This window comes from Oncorhynchus mykiss, chromosome 16, assembly GCF_013265735.2.
Source record: "Oncorhynchus mykiss isolate Arlee chromosome 16, USDA_OmykA_1.1, whole genome shotgun sequence".
In the NCBI taxonomy this organism is placed as follows: Eukaryota; Metazoa; Chordata; class Actinopteri; order Salmoniformes; family Salmonidae; genus Oncorhynchus; species Oncorhynchus mykiss.
Genome location: NC_048580.1, coordinates 31,660,134 through 31,682,750, shown reverse-complemented (window position 1 = coordinate 31,682,750; position 22,617 = coordinate 31,660,134). Strand labels below are relative to the sequence as shown.

General features: G+C 41.8%; 1 protein-coding gene across 2 annotated transcripts in view; it reads right to left on the bottom strand.

Annotated features, from left to right (window-relative positions):
* Positions 1-287: 287 nt before the first annotated feature.
* The window catches only part of cpn1 (carboxypeptidase N, polypeptide 1), a 156,883-nt gene continuing 134,553 nt past the window's right edge, over positions 288-22,617 (bottom strand). For both annotated transcript variants that reach the window (XM_021565593.2, XM_021565595.2), the window contains 4 exons: positions 19,378-19,517; positions 16,353-16,452; positions 1,421-1,539; positions 288-833 (listed from right to left, as the gene is read on the bottom strand). In XM_021565593.2, coding sequence (XP_021421268.1) covers positions 735-833; positions 1,421-1,539; positions 16,353-16,452; positions 19,378-19,517 — 458 coding nt within the window. In that variant the 3' untranslated portion in view covers positions 288-734. The remainder of the gene's footprint in view (positions 834-1,420; positions 1,540-16,352; positions 16,453-19,377; positions 19,518-22,617) is intronic.

The window sequence follows — 22,617 nt, the reverse complement described above, 5'->3', positions numbered from 1 at the left end:
TCATTTTCTATTAAGGTATCTTTACTTTTACTCAAGCATGACAATTGAGTATTTTTTACACCACTCTCTATAACCTACATTTCTATGTGAATTTGGTCGAGTCGCCCAAACAGTTACACATTGCAGCTTTAAAAAGTCAGTAAAAAGAGCCGGACTTCCCTTCACTAATTTCCACAGTGATTTTCACATGTTGCTTCCAAACTTATTACAATGATGAAAAGAAACATTTGTGCACAAAAAATATTGTCCTATTTTTTTATATTGTAAATCATAGGAATTAGCCGACATGAGTGTAGTATTCCTTTAATTAATTAAAGCTAGTATCACAATGTAAGATATCATATTTCATAAAACCAATTATTTAAACAATTCATCTTTATTTTTATATTTAAATAATTGTTTATCTTTATAGTATTGAAATGATGTGCTATGCTGCTATATAGATATTTTTGCACATCAATTTCAATGACTAATAATTAAAGTAAAGCATTCACCACCTTTTATTGTTGATTCATTTCATGAAATTACTGGAAATCTATGTATTCTTTTTACTCAAAATGTGAACATGAAAACTGTCCTTGAAAATCAAAATTATAGCGCTCATACAGTACAAATCAGGAGTAAATCAGGCTTACAAAATAGGTGTATCTTTAAGTGACATTTATTAGACATTGTCAATTGTTCCCTCTGCGTGGACATGTGGGCGTGTTCTTTGTTTATCTCACACCCATGTCTCATCTTGGGCCCACCTTAGCTGAGGAGAGGTTTTTCTTGCTGTGGTGGGACTGTGTCAGATTTGTGTCTTTTGGTGCCACTTTCAGGTAAAAGTGCAACTGCAATGAGTAACAAAATAGAACATTGAGTTTGAGGGACAGACTTGCAAAACCAAATGAAATTAAAGACATCCCCCGGAACTTTGACAACTAGTAAGTTTTTTTTAAACCACCCGCTTTGGTCTGGATGTGTCAATGTGTCGTTCATACATGCATAATCTATGAGCAGATTTACTGTTTTTCCTCAATTAGCCACAAAATCCCTAGTTTGAAAGTTACTGTTCACTGGAAGCTGTGCAGCGCAATTTTCCCTACATTTTCCTCCACATGGGCCAGCCCCCTAGCAATTCGAGTTCTGGCCAATGAGCTTCTGCCCCCTGCCATTTGAGTGACAGCTAGCAAGATACCCACACAGCAGAGTCAGACTGAGAGTTCAATGACGTGGTGCACATACAGCATCTGCAAATATGTGATGTAGTACTCAATTTTCGGGGAACATTTTTGACTTGTGAGTTAAACTTTCAGATCTACTGGCTAAAAAGTGTACAAAAGTACAGGAGGAACTCTTTAAACAAAAATTGTTTTAAGGCTGATATCATGCCTAACATTTGAATAAACTCTCATTCTCCTCTCACACACAGTCTCACCTGTATAGCCTCAGCAGGTCCCACTGTCACCGTGCTGGTAGAGGGCAAGTATCCTGATGTTGATGCTGTCACAGTGTAGGTGCCTGGTAACAGCAATCTGAAGTAGTCTCCATCCACACCTCAAAGACAACATGTAACATAGGTTCTGTGTAAACTCCTGAAAAATACAACAGCTTGTGGCTGCCATGACAGCCTGAACTAAGGGTATGGCCACATTGAGATTTTGTGTACAAAAATTGTGGATGGAACCAATGCTTTTTCAATGGCAATCATCTGTTGCCAGAATGACAACGGAGATGATTGTCCGACAATGTCTGCAACTCATCTGCAAAATTTGAGATGAGCTGAACTTTTGACAGACAATGATACACATCATATACTGTACAGGATTTCATCGCCGTTCATGAATCTCAGTATGGCCGTACCCTAGTTACCAGGAGCAATTAAAAATAATTAGGTCCTACTTGAATTTGTCCTCAAAATATGTGGTTATTATGGAGAATGCCCTGTTAGAACCAAAGTAGTGTAGACACCGCAGGTTTACTCAAAATCTTTACTCCATATTCGGGTGTTAGCTCGCATTCGCTCACGAAAGCCTGGGGAAGTTCACAATGGAAAAGTATGAAAGGAGTGCATATTACCAGCGGCTCTTAGCGAGTGGTTGTGCGTGGAAACTATTTTTCAAAAAGAGCCATCCTGTCCATCCCTCGTCCTCCGCAAATGATTATTCTAGAGTAAGCAAATTGACTGTGCTAGGATTGCTAGAATGCTTCTTATTTATTTTTACATTTGGAAATTGTTTTTAATTTTATATAATTTGGTTGTTATGACACTCTAAAACGCCGCACTCTAAAAAAGAAGGCGTTAAAAACAAGCCAAGTTGGGATATTTGGTAACCCAGTGCAAGATAAATATTGGACAGAACACACGCTGGGTTAGTTTGACCTAGCCAGTTGACCTAGCCAGTTGGGTTGTGTGAATAACCCAAGATATAACCATAATTTGCTTTTTTTCCCACTTTCACACAGGGTTAGCCAAGCAGCTGGGTCTTTTTGAATATAATCCTTTGATTATTTTCAGGAGGCAAAAAAAATATGGGGACGGAATTATGCAGACAATTACATTGATAGAAGCCACAATCTATCTGAAATATTAAAATGTATCTACCCACCCCAAAAAAAATATATTTATATACAGTACCAGTCAAAAGTTTGGACACACCTACTCATTCAAGAGTTTTTTTATTTATTTTTACTGTTTTCTACATTGTAGAAAATAAAAACTATTTAGTAACCAAAAAAGTGTTAAACAAATGAAAATATACTTTATATTCTTCAAAGTAGCCACCCTTTGCCTTGATGACAGCTTTGCACACTCTTGGCATTCTCTCAACCAGCTTCAGCTGGAATGAGTTCCTACATATGCTGAGCACTTGTTGGCTGCTTTTCCTCCACTCTGTGGTTCAACTCATCCAAAACCACCTCAATTGGGTTGAGGATGGGTGGTTGTGGAGACCAGGTCATCTGATGCAGCACTCTCACACAGACTGTGTTTTGGGTAATTGTCCTGTTGAAAAACACATGATAGTCCCACTTAGCGCAAACCAGATGGGATTTTGTATCAGATGGGATTGTGTATCGCTGCAGAATGATATCTTTTACTTGAACTCTGTGAAGCATTTATTTGGGCCGCAATTTCTGAGACTGGTAACTATAATGACCTTAACCTCTGCAGTAGAGGTAACTCTGGATATTCATTTCCTGTGGCGGTCCTCATGAGGGCCAGTTTCATCATAACGCTTGATGGTTTTTGCGAATGCACTTGAAGAAACTTTCAAAGTTCTTTAAAGTTTCCGGATTGACTGACCTTCATGTCTTAAAGTAATGATGGACTGTCGTTTCTCTTTGCTTATTCTAGCTGTATTTGAAATGTATTTGCCTCAATATCTTCTGGATACCATCCCTACACAACTGATTGACTCAAACGCATTAAGGAAAGAAATTCTACAAATTACCTTTTAACAAGGCACACCTGTTCACTACCTCATGAAGCTGGTTGAGAGAATGCTAAGAGTGTGCAAAGCTGTCATCAAGGCAAATGGTGGCTACTTTGAAGAATGTAGGATATATTTTTATTTGTTTTACACTTTTTTGGTTACTACTTAATTCCATATGTGTTATTTCATAGTTTTGATTATTCATTATTCTACTATATATACACAGTACCAGTCAAATGTTTGGACACACCTACTCATTTCAGGGTTTTTCTTTATTTTTGCTTTCTACATAGTAGGACATCTATAAGCCTCATGAAGCTTCTAAACCAGCAGTGTTCACAAATAACATGTGTTAACTATACAGCAGAACAGATGAACAGGAATGACGTTTACTCTCACAGGTGGCCAAAAATAACTACCTGCAAGCCACGCCCCCATTCTCCAAATCTGACCCACTGGATCATATCTCAATAACCCAGCATCAATAACTCCGCATCAATAACCCAACCTGGCTCTTTCGCAACTAAGTGGCCCAATGCTTGCACGTGCAGTTATTGGCTGTTACGTTACGAATTTCTGCCTCTGTTTGAAGGTGCTTATATGGCTTGGGGGCAGTATTTCGACATCTGAATGAGAAGCGTGCCCAAAGTAAACTGCCTGTTACTCAGGCCCAGAAGCTAGGATTTGCATGTAATTGGAGATTTCGATAGAAAACACTCTAAAGTTTCCAAAACTGTTAACATATGGCAGGCGAAAACATGAAGAAAATCCATCCAGGAAGTGGAATATTTGTGTAGTAGAGACTCTAAAGGGTCCGGGTGGGCCGGGTGGGCATCTCTCTGGGTGGGCATCTCTTCACGGCGGCGGCTCCGGTGCGGGAGGTAATCCCCCCTCCACCCGCAGATCCCTTCGCTTTAGTGGCGGCCCTGGTGGATGGACCTTCACTGGAGGAACCAAGCCACAGATCATCTCAGGCGGAACCAGACCACCGATCATCACTGGAGGCTCCGGACTGGGGACCGTCGCTGCAGGCTCCAGACTGGGGACTGTCGCTGGAAGCTCCGGACTGGAGAATGTCGCTTGAGGCTCCGGACAGGAGACCGTCGCTGGAGGCTCCGTACAGGAGACCGTCGCTGCAGGCTCTGGACAGGGGACCGTCACTGGAGGCTCCGGAACGCGGATCAACGCTGGAGGCTTCGTGCCATGGATCCTCACTGCAGGCTCCGGGCCATGGATCATGACTGGAGGCTCCATGCCATGGATCATCACAGCAAAATGTTTAAAACATTACAATACATTCACAGATTTCACATCACACTGTGTGCCCTCAGGCCCCTACTCCACCACTTCCACATATCTACAATACAAAATCCATACATTATCGTGTGTGTATGCATGTGTCTGTACCTATGTATGTTTTGCTTCACATAAGGTGTATTTCTATCTGTTTTTTTTATCTAATTTTACTGCTTGTATCAGTTACTTGATGTGGAATAGAGTTCCATGTAGTCATGGCTCTATGTAGTACTGTGCACCTCCCAAATTCTGTTCTGGACTTGGGGACTATGAAGCGATCTCTTGTGGCATGTCTTTTGGGGTAAATATGTGCCAGTAATTCAAATAGATAGCTCTGTGAATTAAACATATCAACACCTCTTACAAAAACAAGTAATTGTAACGGTTTTCTTCTATCTCCTCCTCTGATGAAGAGGTAGAACAAGGATCGGACCAAAATGCAGCGTGTAGATTGCGATCCATGTTTTAATAAACAAACGTAAAACACAAATCAATACAAACACTACAAAATAAAGAACGGAACGAAAACCTAAACAGCCCAATCTGGTGAAAACACATAGACAGGAACAATCACCCACAAACACACAGTGAAACCCAGGCTACCTAAATATGGTTCCCAATCAGAGACAATGACGAACACCTGCCTCTGATTGAGAACCATATCAGGCCGAACATAGAACTGGACAAACTAGACATGTAACATAGAATGCCCACTCAGATCACACCCTGACCAACCAAAACATACAAAGTAAACTATGGTCAGGGTGTGACAGTACCCCCCCCCCCCCCCAAGGTGCGGACTCCGGCCGCAAAACCTGAACCTATAGGGGAGGGTCTGGGTGGGCATCTGTCCGCGGTGGCGGCTCTGGCGCTGGACGTGGACCCCACTCCATAATAGTCTTAGTCCACCTCCTTAGCGTCCCTAGATAGGTTACCCTCCTTAATGACAGCTCGGGACAGAGGGGCAGCTCGGGACAGAGGGACAGCTCGGGACAGAAGGACAGCTCGGGACAGAGGTAGCTCAGCACTGAGAGGAAGCTCAGCACTGAGAGGAAGCCCAGGCAGGTAGTTGGATCTAGCAGATCCTGGCTGACTGGCAGTTCTGGCAGATCCCGGCTGACTGGCGGATCTGGAAGAGTCTGGTTGACTGACAGCTCTGGCTGCTCCATTCTGACTGGCAGCTCTGGCTGCTCCATGCTGACTGGCAGCTCTGACTGCTCCATGCTGACTGACTGCTCCATGCTGACTGGCAGCTCTGGCTGCTCCATGCTGACTGGCTGCTCCATGCTGACTGGCAGCTCTGGCTGCTCCATGCTGACTGACTGCTCTGGCTGGTCCATGCTGACTGGCGGCCCTGGCTGCTCCATGCTGACTGGCGGCCCTGGCTGCTCCATGCTGACTGGCGGCCCTGGCTGCTCCATGCTGACTGGCGGCCCTGGCTGCTCCATGCTGACTGGCGGCTCTGGCTGCTCCATGCTAACTGGCGGCTCTGGCGGCTCCTTGCAGACTGGCAGCTCTGGCGGCTCCTTGCAGACTGGCAGCTCTGGCGGCTCCTTGCAGACTGGCAGCTCTGGCAGCTCTATGCAAACTGGCAGCTCTATGCAGACTGGCAGTTCCTTGCAGACTGGCAGCTCCTTGCAGACTGGCAGCTCTATGCAGACTGGCAGCTCTATGCAGACTGGCAGCTCCTTGCAGACTGGCAGTTCTGAACAGGCGGGAGACTCCGGCAGCGCTGTAGAGGCGGAAAGCTCTGGCAGCGCTAAACAGGCGGGAGACTCCGACAGCGCTGGAGAGGAGGAAGGCTCTGGCAGCGCTGGACAGGCGAGGCGCACTGTAGGCCTGATGCGTGGTGCTGGCACTGGTGGTACTGGGCCGAGGACACGCACAGGAAGCCTGGTGCGGGGAGCTGCTACCGGAGGGCTGGGGTGTGGAGGTGGTACTGGAAAGACCGGACCGTGCAGGCGCACTGGAGCTCTTGAGCACCGAGCCTGCCCAACCTTACCTGGTTGAATGCTCACGGTCGCCCTGCCAGTGCGGCGAGGTGGAATAGCCCGCACTGGGCTATGCAGGAGAACCGGAGACACCGAGCGCAAGGCTGGTGCCATGTAAGCCGGCCCAAGGAGACGCACTGGGGACCAGCTGCGTAGAGCCGGCTTCATGGCATTAGGCTCGACGCTCAATTTAGCCCGGCCGACACGCGGAGCTGGAATATACCGCACCGGGCTATGCACCCGCACTGGAGACACCGTGCGCACCACTGCATAACACGGTGCCTGTCTGGTCTCTCTAGCCCCCCGGTAAGCACAGGGAGTCTGCCCAGGTCTCCTACCTGGCGTAGCCATACTCCCTGTTAGCCCCCCCCCCAAGACATTTTTGGGGCTGACTCTCGGGCTTCCGTCCGCGCCGCCGTGCTTGCTTTGCCAACTCCATTCTCCGATAACCTTCCGCGCACTGCTTCATCGAATCCCAGGCGGACTCCGGCACTCTCCCTGGGTCGACCGCCCACCTGTCTATCTCCTCCCAAGAAGTATAGTCCATACTGTACTCATTTTTGGGCTGCTCCTGTTGCCTCTTCACCTGCTGCACCTTGGTGCGGCTACACTCCCCTGGTTTAGCCCAGGGTCCTCTCCCGTCGAGGATTTCCTCCCATGTCCAGAAATCCTTACTACGTATCCCCTCTTTTCACTGCTGTTGCTGCCTGTTGACACGCTGCTTGGTCCGTTGGTGGTGGGTGATTCTGTAACGGTTTTCTTGGTGAGAAGGAGAGTCGGACCAAAATGCAGCGTGTAGATTGCGATCCATGTTTTAATAAACAAACGGAAAACACGAATCAATACAAACACTACAAAATAAAGAACGTAACGAAAACCTAAACAGCCCTATCTGGTGAAAACACATAGACAGGAACAATCACCCACAAACACACAGTGAAACCCAGGCTACCTAAATATGGTTCCCAATCAGAGACAATGACGAACACCTGCCTCTGATTGAGAACCATATCAGGCCGAACATAGAACTGGACAAACTAGACATGTAACATAGAATGCCCACTCAGATCACACCCTGACCAACCAAAACATAGAAACATACAAAGTAAACTATGGTCAGGGTGTGACAGTAATGAGGAAGTCAATCTCTCTTCCACTTTGAGCCATGAGAGATTGACATGCATGTCATTAATGTTAGCTCTCCGTGTACTTTTAAGGGCCAGCCATGCTGCCCTGTCCTGAGTCAGCTGCAATTTCCCCATGTCCCTCTTTGTGGCACCTGACCACACGACTGAACAGTAGTCCAGGTGCGACAAAACCATTGCCTGTAAGACCTGCCTTGTTGATAGTGTTGTTTAGAAGGCAGAGCAGCTCTTTATTATGGACAAACTTCTCCCCATCTTAAGCCTTACTCAGAGCCAGTGGCATGTCGTTAGTAAAGAATGAAAAAATCAAGGGCCTAAACAGCTACCCTGGGGAATTCCTGCTTCCACCTGGATTATGTTTGAGAGGCTTCCATTAAAGAACACCCTCTGTGTTCTGTTAGACAAGTAACTCTTTATCCATATTATAGCAGGGGATGTAAAGCCATAACACATACGTTTTTCCAGCAGCAGACTATGATCGAGAATGTCAAAAGCTGCACTGAAGTCTAATAAGACAGCCCCCACAATTGTATCATCAATTTCTCTCAGCCTATCAACAGTCATGTGTGTAAGTGCTGTGCTTGTTGAGTGTCCTTCCCTAAATGTGTGCTGAAAGTCTGTTTTCAATTGGTTTACTGTGAAATAGCATTGTATCTGGTCGAACACAATTTTCTTCCAGAAGTTTACTAGGGGTTGGAAACAGGCTGATTGGTCGGCTATTTGTGCCAGTAAGGGGCGCTTTACTATTCTTGGGTAGAGGAATGACTTTAGCTTCCCTCAAGGCCTGAGGGCACACACTTTCTAGTAGGCTTAAATTGAAGATGTGGCAAATAGGAGTGGCAATATCGTCCACTATTATCCTCAGTATTCTTCCCACCATGATTTTCAGACCCTGGTGGCTTGTCATTGTTGATAGACAACAATAATTGTTTCACCTCTTCCACATTGACTTTATGGAATTTAAAAGTACAATTCTTGTCTTTCATAATTTGGTCAGATATACTTGGATGTGTGGTGTTAGCGTCTGTTGCTGGCATGTCATCCCTAAGTTTGTTTATCTTGCCAATGAAAAGGTAATTGAAGTAGTTGGCAATATCAGTGTGTTTTGTGATAAATGAGCCATCCGATTCAATGAATGATGCAGTCGAGTTGGCATTTTCCCAAAAAATTTTATTTTACGGTGCTCCAAAGCTTTTTACTGTCATTCTTTATATCATTTATCTTTGTTTCATAGTATAGTTTATTTTTATTTAGCTTAGTCACGTGCTTTTGCTTATTATTTTCTTTAAGCAATGGCTTTTTTTCTGGCCACTCAAAAACCCTAGAATGAGTCCAAACGTTTGACTGGTACTGTTTAAATACACTATATATACAAAGTATGTGGACACTACTTCAAATGAGTGAATTCTGCTATTTGAGCTACAACCATTGCTGACAGGTGTATACAATCTTTATAGACAAACATTGACAGTAGAATGGCCTTACTGAAGAGCTCTGCGACTTTCAATGTTGCACTGTCGTAGGATGCCATCGTTCCAACAAGTCAGTTAATCAAATTTCTGCCCTGCTAGAGCTGCTCCGGTCAACTGTAAGTGCTGTTATTGTGAAGTTGAAACGTCTCGAAGCAACAATGGTTCAGCCTCAAAGTGGTAGGCCACACAAGCTCACAGAACGGGACTGCCGAGTGCTGAAGCCCAGTGAGTAAAAATCATCTGTCATGACTCTCTCTCCTTGGTGAGGATCAAAGGTGCCAGATCAGCTTGGTAATGGCCGACAGATAGCCAGAGACCCCCCTTCTCTACCACAGGAGGATATACAAGAGAAGCAAAAAAACATCAATGCAGACACAGGGATGAAACTCGGGAAGTGACAAATATAGGGAAGGCAATCAATGATGTGATGGTGTCCAGGTGAGTCCAATGAAGCGCTAGTGCGCATAACGATGGTGACAGATGTGCGTAATGATGAGCAGCCTGGAGCCAGAGAGGGGGAGCGGGAGCAGACGTGACACATTTATTAAATAGTTTATTCATAAGAATGCACCTATTCAGAAACTGACTGTTTCAACTGTTAACTTCTTGATGCACCCATCCCGTTAGCGGGATCTTTTTCGTCAACATCCGCTGAATTGCAGAGTGCCAAATTCCATTAAATTACTAAAAATATTACATTTTCATGAAATCACAAGTGCAATATAGCAAAACACAGCTTAGCTTGTTGTTAATCCACCTGGCGTCTCGGGGAAAGCATACCAAGAGTTTATGTAAGGACATCTCTCTCAGTAGACAAAATATTACAAACAGCTAGCAGCCAAGTAGATTGGTGACCAAAGTCAGAAAAGCAATAAATTAAATCGCTTACCTTTTTTACTGAAACTATGTCTAAAGACTGTTCAAACCATGGGGAATCTGGTTGATATCCCTTTAAATGGAGCGAAGGCAGGCAATGGAACAGAGAGCTTTCAGGAAAAACAGCACTTCCAGGTTGGATTTTCCTCAGGTTTGTTCCTGCAATATCAGTTCTGTTATTCTCACAGACAATATCTTGACAGTTTTGGAAACTTTAGAGTGTTTTCTATCCTAATCTGACCATTATATGCATATTCTAGCTTCTGGGCCTGAGAAATAGGCAGTTTAATTTGGGTATGTTTTTCATCCAAACATCAAAACGTCCCCTACACTCAACAGTTTTTAAGGCCCTGTCGATTAATGAGGAATTGAAAAGCTGTATGGTTCGAGAGAGACGAGGCAAAAGCAGTGGTGAATAAGTCTGGCTGATTGGCAAGCAATGTCAATTGAGAAATTATGTGACAAAACTGAAAAGAAGAATAAGAAATTGCATTACGAAAGCAAGATATGTTATCTCTTTTGGGATAGGCATTTTCACTTTTGGATGAATAGCGTGCCCAGAGTTAACTGCCTCATACTCTGTCCCAGATGCAAATATATGCATATTATTATTAGTATTGGATAGAAAACACTCTGAAGTTTCTAAAACTGTTTGAATGATTATGGCAGACGAAAACCTGAGAAAAATCCAACCAGGAAGCGGGAAATCTGAGGTTTGTAGTTTTTCAAAGCTTGGCCTACCAAACGCACAGTGTCTATGGAGTCAAGTTGCACTTCCAACGGCTTCCACTAGATGTCAACCGTCTTTAGAAACTTGAATGAGGATTCTACTATAAAGGAGGGGCTCATGAGACCTGTTTGAGTCAGGGGTCTGGCAGAGTGTCTCAGGCTCGTGACACACGCTCCCAACAGAGTTAGCTCTTGTTCCAGTGCTTTTCTTCAGACATAGGAATTCTCCAGTTGGAAGCTTATTGATGTTTATGTTAAAAACTTCCTAAAGATTGATTCCATACATCGTTTGACTTGTTTCTACAACCTGTAACGGAACTTTTCAAGTTTGTCTGGACGAAGTGCTAGCACCTCATGAAGATGGATTACTGGGCTGAACACGCTAACAACAAGTGGCTATTTGGATATAAATGATGGACTTTATGGAACAAATCAGTCATTTATTGTCGAACTGGGATTCCTGGGAGTGCCTTCTGATGAAGATCATCAAAGGTAAATTAATATTTATGGTGTTATTTCTAACTTCTGTTGACTCCAAAATGGCGGATATTTCTCTGGCTGGATTGGGTTTTGAGCGCCGTTCTCAGATTATGCTTTTCCCGTGAAGTTTAAAAAAAAAATCTGGCACAGCAGTTGCATTAACCTGTCTACGATACTGGTTCCCAATTGGGGATCAACCCTCCCACGTTCAGCTGAAACGGTGGCGCATGGAACGCAAAAATATTCTTAAAAATATTTAACCTCCACACATTAACAAGTCCAATAGCTCAAATGAAAGATAAACATCAGATTTCTAAAATGTTTTACGGCGAAAACATAGCACATATATATGTAAAACCACCACCAGACACAGCTCATTTCAATAGCCAAAACATGCAATCAACAAACGCAGGATTAAAAAATAAATCGCTCACTAACCTTTTGAAAATCTTCATCAGAAGACAGTAATATGACATGTTACACAGTACATATTTTTTTTTTTTCAATAATATGCCATTTATATCCATAAATGTCCATTTACAGTGAGTTCACGTTCAGAAATTACTCAAAAATGCCCGCAGGAAATCTATGTAGCGCGGCAAGATAACGTAAATAGACATCATAAACTTTGACTAAATATACATGTTCTACATATAGTTAGAAAGATACACTGCTTCTTTATGCAACCGCTGTGTTAGATTTATTTTTAACGTTACAGAAATCGCACACTATTCCATATGCTGAGACAGCGCTCAGTTCCAAGCTACATTTCCACGTAATGTTGGAGTCAACAGAAACACAGATTTAAGCATAAATATTCCCTTACCTTCGATGGTCTTCGTTCAGAATGTTCTGGAAGGCTTCATACTTACCCAATACATTGTTTGGTTTCAAGTCTTGCGTCTTTGTATTAGCTACTGCTAATAACATCAGCTGAAATGCACCCAAAACGTCCTCTGGTCCGGAAAAGTTGCGCATCAAAACTTCAAAATTACATATTATATGTCGACTAAACAGGTCAAACTAAGTGCAGAAGCAAGCTTTATGATGTTTTAGACACGCAAAACAAACTTCAATTCAATTGGCCATCGTCTGCCCTTCTCTTGAGTGCTGGAACAAAGGAATGGCTGGGACCAATTCGCGCCCATACGCACAGCCTATTCTCTCGTGGCACGCACTAATTTCACTCCCATAGGGTCAATTCTCGCGGGATTTGAACGATTCAAAGCTCTAATGAAAGAGGACATCTAGCGGAAGAGATAGAAAGTGTCCCCAGAATCATAACTGGTTGGGAAGGGTTCTTCCAAAACTAGTTTGGAAGAATGCCTGCCCTGTGAGTTCTGCTATACTTACAGACATAATTCCAACGGTTTTAGAATCTTTAGAGTGTTTTCTATCCAATAATAATTTATTATTTATTTATTTGCATATATTAGCAATTTTTGACAGATTTTTTTTCCAGTTTACTAGGGGTACCCAATCTCTCCAAAGGGGGCGTATGTCTGCCATATCCTTAACAGGATAACCTTTCTAGGGCAGGCGTTCCGCTAGCGGAACCCCTCGACAACATTCTGCTGAAAAGGCAGCACGCAAAATTCAAAAATATGTTTTAGAAATATGTACCTTTCACACATTACCAAGTCCAATACAGCAAATGAGAGATAAACGTCTTGTTATTAATCTACCCATCATGTCCGATTTCAAAAATGATTTAGAGCGAAAGCACAACATATGATTATGTTAGATCACTGCCAAGTCCAAAAAACACACAGCCATTTTTCCAGCCAAAGATAGGAGTCACAAAAAGCAGAAATATAGATCAAATTAATCACTAACCTTTGATGATCTTCATCAGATGCCACTCATAGGACATCATGTTACACAATACATGTATGTTTTGTTCGATAATGTGCATAGTTATATCCAAAAATCTCAGTTTACATTGGCGCGTTACGTGCAGTAATGTTTTGATTCCAAAACATTCAGTGATTTTGAAGAAATACTCATAATAAACATTGATAAAAGATACAATTGTTATTCACAGAATTAAAGATAGACTTCTCTTTATATAAAGTATGATGGAAAAAAGCTTTAGAATACCTTAAATGACATTTTGGTCAGAAAGACTAATTCAACTCCATCTTTCATTGAATCAGATGTCTCCACCTGGTATTGACAACTTAGATGGAAAGCTACTGAGGATGGTGAAGGACGATATTGCCACTCCTATTTGTTTTATGTTTTATCTGAGTCTGGAGAAAAAATGTTGTCCTCCCGCTACTCAAGAATGATAAAGCAGCCTTTGCTTACTGCAGACGTTTTGAAAACTTTTAGAAAAAATGTGTTTGACCAGATACAATGGTAATTCTCTGTAATCAAATTAACAACATACTTTTAGCATGCTTATAGAGAAGGGCACTTCACACATGTACTGCACTGACACAAATGACTGATGATTGGTTGAGAAAGAAATTGTGGACTCTGTATTGTTAGATTTCAGTGCAGCCTTTGATATTATTGACCATAACCTGTGTTTGAAATAAACATATGTGTTATGGCGTTTTTAACCTCTGCCATATCGTGGAGTCAAATCTATCGATCTAATTGAGCACATCAGGTTTTCTTTAATGGAAGCTTCTCTAATGTTAAACATGTAATGGTTGGTGTACCGCAGGGGAGCTCTCTTGGTCTATTTTAACTAATGATCTACCAGTATGTACGCTGATGATTCATTATTATACACATCAGCAACCACAGCTAGTGACATCTCTGCAACCCTAAACAAAGAGATGCAGTCAGTTTTAGAATGGGTGGCCAGTAATGAACTAGTCCTGAACATCTCTAAAAATAAACGCATTGTACAAATCATTCCTTAAATTCTACCTCAAATTAATCTGATAATGAGTAATGTGGCTGTTGAGATACAGGGAAGCCAATGGTCCAAAAACACTTAATAGTTCATAACTATAGCAGTTTGGTGACATGATGTAGAGGCACACCGAACTGGCTGTGCACTTTGGTCTTTTAGGGAGTCCCCGGTCATTTTCTTCACTTTAACAGAAAAAGAGGCATGCAGGAATGTCGCATCTCATTTTGGATTAGAGCATGTCATGTGAAAATGAGTTTAATAGATAGCACACGTGAGAATTTAGGACATGCGTTATTGCACACATGAGATTTCACACTTAAGTTATTGAACACACAGCACTCATGAATAGGTTGGCACAGCAAAGGTATTCAAAACATTAACATAGCAAAGGCGAGAGAGAAAAAAAACTGAAGCTCTGTCAGCAGGTTTGCTTGTGTAAATGCAGATCAGAGGTTGGCACAGTTGTTTTCTTTTTAAGATGCTGCACATCACAATCTTGTGGAATTCATGATTGATTGATTCATTGTTTGTGTTATTGAGGACCACATTGCAATTAGCACCCTACTAATGAAATATTAGTTTAATATTAGCCATGCAAGAGAATGGCTACCCCTGGTGGAAGGAGGCTGTATGGAACAAAATGAGTCGTGACACGCCCCAATGTAACGTACCGTGTCAGAGGGGTCCGTTTTTACACCTTTTCTCAAAAACTATTTGTGCATTGCCATGTCAATTAACGCTGAATCGAAACTTCGTTCACACCCCGGATTTTGATGCCAACACAGTCACTACAGTCCCATTAGTTTTCATTGCAGACTCATTTGAATGCTGTGGTTGCGCAAATTTGTACGGAATGGGTTAGTCACCGTTAAACACCTTGCTCTGCTTATGTTAATCGGCGTAAGGTTGAAATCAAATTAAGCATACGCTGATTAAAACACCTGGTTTTCTGATTAATCTTTCAAATTATTAGGACATGTAAACACCTTAATCTGCATTCCCACATTGTATTTGATCTGCGCATGTGCTAGCACCAGCACCATCCCCCTTTAGTGAGAGTAAAGTTCGGAACAACTGAATGTATGCATCTTAGAAGTAGTTTTCACATGTCCGAACTCAGAATCAAATATTCTTCCCAAAAATACCATGGTCGCAGTTGGATAACGTTTATTTTTATTGGCAATTTTCTGCATTGATCAGAGTGCAATCAGTTAGCCTGATTTCAGAAGTGTTCATGTAAACAAGATTATTAGGGAAATCTTTCTTCTTGCAGAGCCTGTAAATGTTTTCATAGAACTATTATATTCATAATAATCGCATTATTGTGTGCATGTAACCATACTCACTGAGTCTCAGTTTGAAGGACCTACATGTAACATTTTAGCCATAAATTCAATTTCTTCATGGTGTTTTGAAGGACATTGCTGCGAAATGCCAAAAATGGCTTACTACTGCTTCTTACCTTATCATAATATTATCAGTTACAAGGAAGAAGATTTGTATTGCTGACGTTTTTGCTTTTGTTGTCTACCTTCTGAATGAGAACCAATCCTAATTCAGGAAGTTGCACACACAACAACAGACGGGACATATAGTTGCTGAATGCTAATTTGCTTCTAAAAAAAACTAATTAGCAGCGTTGCGCAGCATTCTAAGTATGTTTTAATCACATGAATTTCTATTCCTTTGCAACTAGTGGTATGTATCTGAAATGTGACGCTAGTAAATGGTATATGTTACTTATAGAATACATATTGAAACACTACAATCTCATGAAACACAAAGACTATTTATGGTTAACATAAAGAATAAACACCCAGTTCAAAGCTTATAGACTAATATTATGTATTAACTAATGTCACCAAAGATTATTGTCCCCAATTTATTCAAAGTGTCTTGTTGTATTCTATTGTTAAATAAATGGAAATTATATCTGTAGTTGACTAAGATCTGTGCAGACGTACCTATTAGTAAGCCTAAAAAACTTTGGCATTGCTCAGGGTTTTTAGCTGGTTGTACGTGTTTTTGTGAGAAAAAATGTCTCCCCTGATGTAAAATGGTTTCTCTGCCCCTCTTACCAGTGGTCACATCGTGGTTGATACCAGCTACTGAAATCTCTGCGTTGCCGATTGGGTTGTTGTTGTTATCATACACCATTCCTTTGATCCCATGATGCACCTGGAGAGGGCGGAAGGAAAGTTTACTGAAACCCCCCCAAAAGAGCAAGAAAACAATCCTTTGCTTTTATAATACTACACCTTAGAGCTGGGCGATATGGACTATAAGTCATATCATAATACAAAAAAACTTAACCATTTTGCTCGATAACGATAAATACAACGACATACAGTGCATTCGAAAAGTATTCAGACCCCTTCCATTTTCCACATTTTGTAACGTTACAGCCTTATTCTAAAAAGGATGAAATCTAATTTTAATCTACACACAATAGCCAACAATTACAAATTTTTTGCAAATGTATTAAACTTAAAAAACAGAAATACCTTATTTACATAAGTATTCAGACCCTTTGGTATGACACTCGAAATTGAGCTCAAGTGCATCCTGTTTCCATTGATCATCTTTGAGATGTTTCTACAATTTGATTGGAGTCCAGCTGTGGTAAATTCAATTGATTGGACATGATTTGGAATGGCACACCTCTGTATGAGGCCCCACAAGTGACAATGCATGTCAGAGCAAAAACCAAGCCATGAGGTGGAAGGAATTGTTCATAGAGCTCTGAGACAGGATTGTGTCGAGGCACAGATCTGGGGAAAGGTACCAAAAAATGTCTGCAGCATTGAAGGTCCTCCATCATTCTTAATTGGAAGACGTTTGGAACCACCAAGACTCTTCCTAGAGCTGGCCGCCTGGCCAAACTGAGCAATCGGGGGAGAAGGGCCTTGGACAGGGAGGTGACCAAGAACCTGATGGTTACTCTGATAGAGCTCCATAGTTCCTCTGTGGCGATGGGCGAACCTTCCGGAAGGACAACCATCTCTGCAGCACTCCACCAATCAGGCCTTTATGGTAAAGTGGCCAGACGGAAGCCACTCCTGAGTAAAAGGCACATGACAGCCCGCTTGGAGTTGGCCTGAATGCCAAGTGTCGTGTCTGGAGGAAACCTGCCACCATTTCTACGGTGAAGCATGGTGGTGGCAGCATTGTGCTGTGGGGATGTTTTTCAGCGCAGCGCCAGGGACTGGGAGACGAGTCAGGATGGAGGGAAAGATGAGTTCCTTGATAAAAACCTGCTCCAGAGCGCTCAGGACCTGAAACTGGGGTGAAGGTTCACCTTCCATCAGGACAAAGACCCTAAGCACACAGCCAAGACAACGCAGAAGTGGCTTCGGGACAAATATCTGAATGTCCTTGAGTGGCCCAGCCAGAGCCCGGACTTGAACCCGATCGACCATCTCTGGAGAGACCTGAAAATAGCTGTGCAGCAATGCTCCGTATCCAACCTGACAGAGCCCGAGTGGATCTGCAGAGAGGAATGAGAGAAACGTCCCAAATATAGTTGTGCCAAGCTTGTAAGGTCATACCCAAGAATACTTGAGGCTGTAATTTCTGCCAAAGGTGCTTCAACGAAGTACTGAGTAAAGGGTCTGAATACTTACGAAATGTGATATTTCTGTTTTTTGTTTTTATAAATTTACAAAAACTTGTTTTTGCTTTGCCATTATGGGGTATTGTGTGTAGATTAATGAGGGGGAAAAAACTATTTCATCAATTTTAGAATAAGCTGCAACGTAACAAAATGTGTAAAAAGTCAAAGGGGTGTGAATACTTTCTGAATGCACTGTATATATTTTTTGATGCACAGTTACTTTCCATTAGCGTCAGGCATCTAGACAATTTTTTTCCAGCGCTAAGGAAACAGATGGTATGATTCAAGAAAAAAGTTGTCTATTTCATCTAACACAGGGCCCCCCAACCCTCTTCCTGGAGATCTACCGTCCTGTGGGTTTTCAGTCCAACCCTAATTTAACACACCTGATTCTACGAATTAGCTGCTCAACAAGACCTAAACTAGATGAATCAGATATGCTAAATTAGGGTTGGACTGAAAACCTACAGGACAGTAGATCTCCAGGAAGAGGGTTGGGCAGCCATGATCTAACATATCCATGGAATGCATTAAAATGGGATCCAGAATTATCAGATTTATTTTGGGATCTTTACATATTAATTTGCCTAAATTTTTTTGTGTGCAAATTGACCTAGGCCTATACTACTTAATTCAACACCTGAGTAAGTGGGAACTCAAAACACTTAACTAGAGAGCTAACTCCAAATATGATCTTGTTGCTAGATAGCCATGTAATTGATAAATGGTATCAGTAAAAGTAATGTCATTCCAAGACCTTCCAGCACTAGGCATAGGCTTCTTGATGTATTCACTGCAAATGGGACCATTTGCTCTGTGGGTGCAACAAAACCATACTACATAGCCTACTCCAATTGTGAAATGGTTTTGCTTGATATTGAGGGTTGAGAAATTAATTATATACCCACAGAAAGCTGATACTCTCCTCTCTTTAACAATAACATCAGTAGTTACTTTAAAACAGTTTTTCCAGCAATTGCATTTTGAAATGCGCAACGATCATATGCTTGTGCTTATGCCTTTCGAGTGGCGCAGCGGTCTAAGGCACGGCATCACAACAGACCCGGGTCTGATCCCGGGCTGTATCACAGCTGGCCGTGATCGGGTTCGGGGAGTGTTTGGTTGTCGTTGTAAATAAGAATTTGTTCTGACTTGCCTAGTTAAATAAATGTAAACATATTTTTTATAAAAATACAAATCTGAATGCATCTCTCCCTCTGTTCTCACAGAGACAGGAAGTGACAATGGCTCGGTCACACAGCAGCCAGCAGCGAAACACAGCAGGAATCAATATAATGCACATTACTGTTGATCAAATAATAGTTTTACAACAAACAAATCTGCAGGAACGTTGTTTAGCAAATCACCAAAAATTACTGACCTAACCAAAATCTACTGATACTGTGCTACAGTAAGGGCGTGTGTGTGTGTGTGTGTGTGTGTGTGCGTGTGCGTGTGTGCGGTATGGAGAGAGAGATTAGAGAAAGTACCTGCTCCAGGAAGGAGATCAGGGCCTCTCTGTTGCCCAGCCATTCTCTTGACAGGGCTGATGCCGGGGGGAACTTGTCACAGCTGAGTTCCAGAGTGATCTCAAAGCAGTTGGTGTATAGGTAGTTAAAGTCCTGCATTCCTGTGGAGAGACACAACACTGTTAAAGTGAAGGTACACTGCACACATTCTATGCTCTTTTTTCATCATACTTTTTAAATGATTTGGGAACAATGGGTACTTTAGAAAGAGATTAATCAAATATGAATGTTAACATGCACACCACCCCCATATATTATACTGTACATTCCCCTCCATATGTATTTGAACAGTGAAGCAAAATGGTTTAATTTGACTCCATACTCCGACAGATTTGAGACATAATGCTTCATATTAGGCGACAGTACAGAATGTCAGCTTTTATTTGAGGGTATTTTCATCTGTTTTACCATTTAAAAAATTAAAGCACTTTCATCTAGTCCCATTTGAAGAAGTCATATTATGTTTGTATAAACTCATTTATAGTGTATTTAACACTAGAACTGCTGACCGGTCATTTTGACTGATCGTGATTATCATTTTTTTTTTCTCACTTTTTCATTTTTTAACTCACACACCCCTCCATCCTTTAATTTTCCTAAATAAGTCTATATAACACACTGCCATTGTTAGAATCTTAATGTCACAAGCAGAACTTGTTTTAGGAGGGCATGTCATTTCTTTGGAATGGTTTTCCCCAGTTGCCCCTCCTTCTTCCAAAAGTAGGGCCTGCTCCGCTAATTCAAATAAAAAAAAATATTGGTCACATACACATACTTAGCAGTTGTTATTGCGGGTGTAGCGAAATGCTTGTGTTCCTTCTTCTGACAGTTGAAAGTGCAGTGCCCAGCTGATAGTCCCCCTAACAATTTCATCGAAAACTAAACCTAAACTATATCGAAACCAATTTCACACATAAAACAACAGATTAAATAAATTCAGTAAAGTATGATGGGGAGAATGGGTGAGTTGATGAGCAGGGGAAGCAAAATAAGCACAATTATGTAATCACCAGTTGTGAACGAAGAACAGGGCGGGCCATTCTATTGTGTCGATCCATTCTAATTATAGGCCTAATCTTAAAATGTTATGTACCCTATATCAGTTCACCGAATCAAAGCAGTCTTATCAGTATACTCTGGTCTACTACAATTTCTTCACTTCACTGTCATTGGAGAACAAGTTTCATGTATAGAAAACAAGTCTGGCCGGCACCATGAATAAAGTGATGCAAAATAAAGCACCTTCACAGCCGTTGTACTCCACAACAGTGCTGAATAATGACAAGACAACTGGACACAATCTAGAGAAAGCAGGATACTATTACGCACTACAACCAAACAAAGGTATGTCAAAGTGGGTCAAGCAAGTGAACGTTATGAAAATTGTGTCAACTGTTAGGGCAAGGGATAACAGCTAAATTAAATCCAAATGAAGCCATTGCATGAAGATGCACACAAGCACGAGCTGACTATTTTTGACTACTCTCATATTGACACTTACATTCATTATAATGTCATTGTTGCTTTTGTGCAGAGTTGCACTATTTATGAAGGCCACTTGACACTTTTAATGATGTTTTGGCTACTGGTGTTTTCATCTATTTACCACGCGTCTTTTGACCGTGCTTCTTGGTGGTTGGGGTATTTTTTTATTTATTTTGTCTTTACAGAAATAAGGTGTTACCATGTTCCAAAGCATATGCTTTCTGTTTCAAAGTAGTGAACAAAGGAACTCCACAAATACAACGTGTTTTTACATATAGCCTACAGTAACATAAACTAATGAAAATGCTATTGTGTTATTTGAAATAAAATACAAATTGTATTCCAATGTTACCCAAGGCCTTCATAAACACAACCGACTTATAATTGTTGCTGTAGCATATTTGACATATATTAATTACACTGTTAGAGCATTGCAGTCAGAATGACTGCTCATTGGCTTGAAGGGTGGTCAATCAATGCCTGGCAGTTCTAGTGGTAAGTTGTCAAAAGTTTAGTATTTGGTACCATATTCCTTGCACGCAATGACTACATCAAGATTGTGACTCAACAAACTTATTGGATACATTTGTGGTTTGTTTTGGTTGTGCCTTGGGTTATGTTTTGTATCGGTAATACAGTATGTAATACAGTGGCTTGCGAAAGTATTCAACCCCCTTGGCATTTTTCCTATTTTGTTGCCTTACAACCTGGAATTAAAATAGATCTTTGTATCATTTGATTTAAACAGCATGCCTACCACGATGAAGATGCAAAATATTTTTTATTATGAAACAAACAAGAAATAATAAAAAAAAAATAGAAATCTTGAGAGTGCATAACTATTCACCACCCCAAAGTCAATATTTTGTAGAGACACCTTTTGCAGCAATTACAACTGCAAGCCTCTTGCGGTATGTCTCTATGAACTTGGCACTGGGATTTTTGCCCATACTTCAAGGCAAAACTGCTAAAGCTCCTTCAAGTTGGATGGGTTCCGCTGGTGTACAGCAATCTTTTAGTCATACCACAGATTCTGAACTGGATTGAGGTCTGGGCATTGACTAGGCCATTCCAAGACATTTAAATGTTTCCCCTTAAATCACTTGAGTGTTACTTTAGCAGTATGCTTAGAGCCATTGTCCTGCTGGAAGGTGAACCTCCATCTCAGTCTCAAATCTCTGGAAGACTGAAACAGATTTCTCTCAAGAATTTCCCTGTATTTAGCACCAACCATCATTCCTTCAATTATGGCCAGTTTCCCAGTCCCAGCCAATGCCAAACATCCCCACAGCATAATGCTGCCACCACCATGCTCATCTCGGGGTGATGAGAGGTGTTGGGTTTGCACCAGACATAGCCTTTTCCTTGATGGCCAAAAAGCTACATTTTCGTCTCATCTGACCAGAGTACCTTCTTCCATATGTTTGGGGAGTCTCCCACATGCCTTTTGGTGAACACCAAACGTGTTTGCTTATTTTTTTCTTCAAGCAATGGCTTTTTTCTGGCCACTCTTCTGTAAATCCCAGCTCTGTGGAGTGTAGGTTTTAAAGTGGTTCTGTGGACAGATATTCAAATCTCCACTGTGGAGCTTTGCATCTTCTTCAGGATTATCATTGGTCTCTTTGTTGCCTCTCTGATTAATGCCCTCCTTGCCTGGTCCGTGAGTTTTGGTGGGCGGCCCTCTCTTGTCCCTGCCCTGTTTGGAGAGCTCCTTGG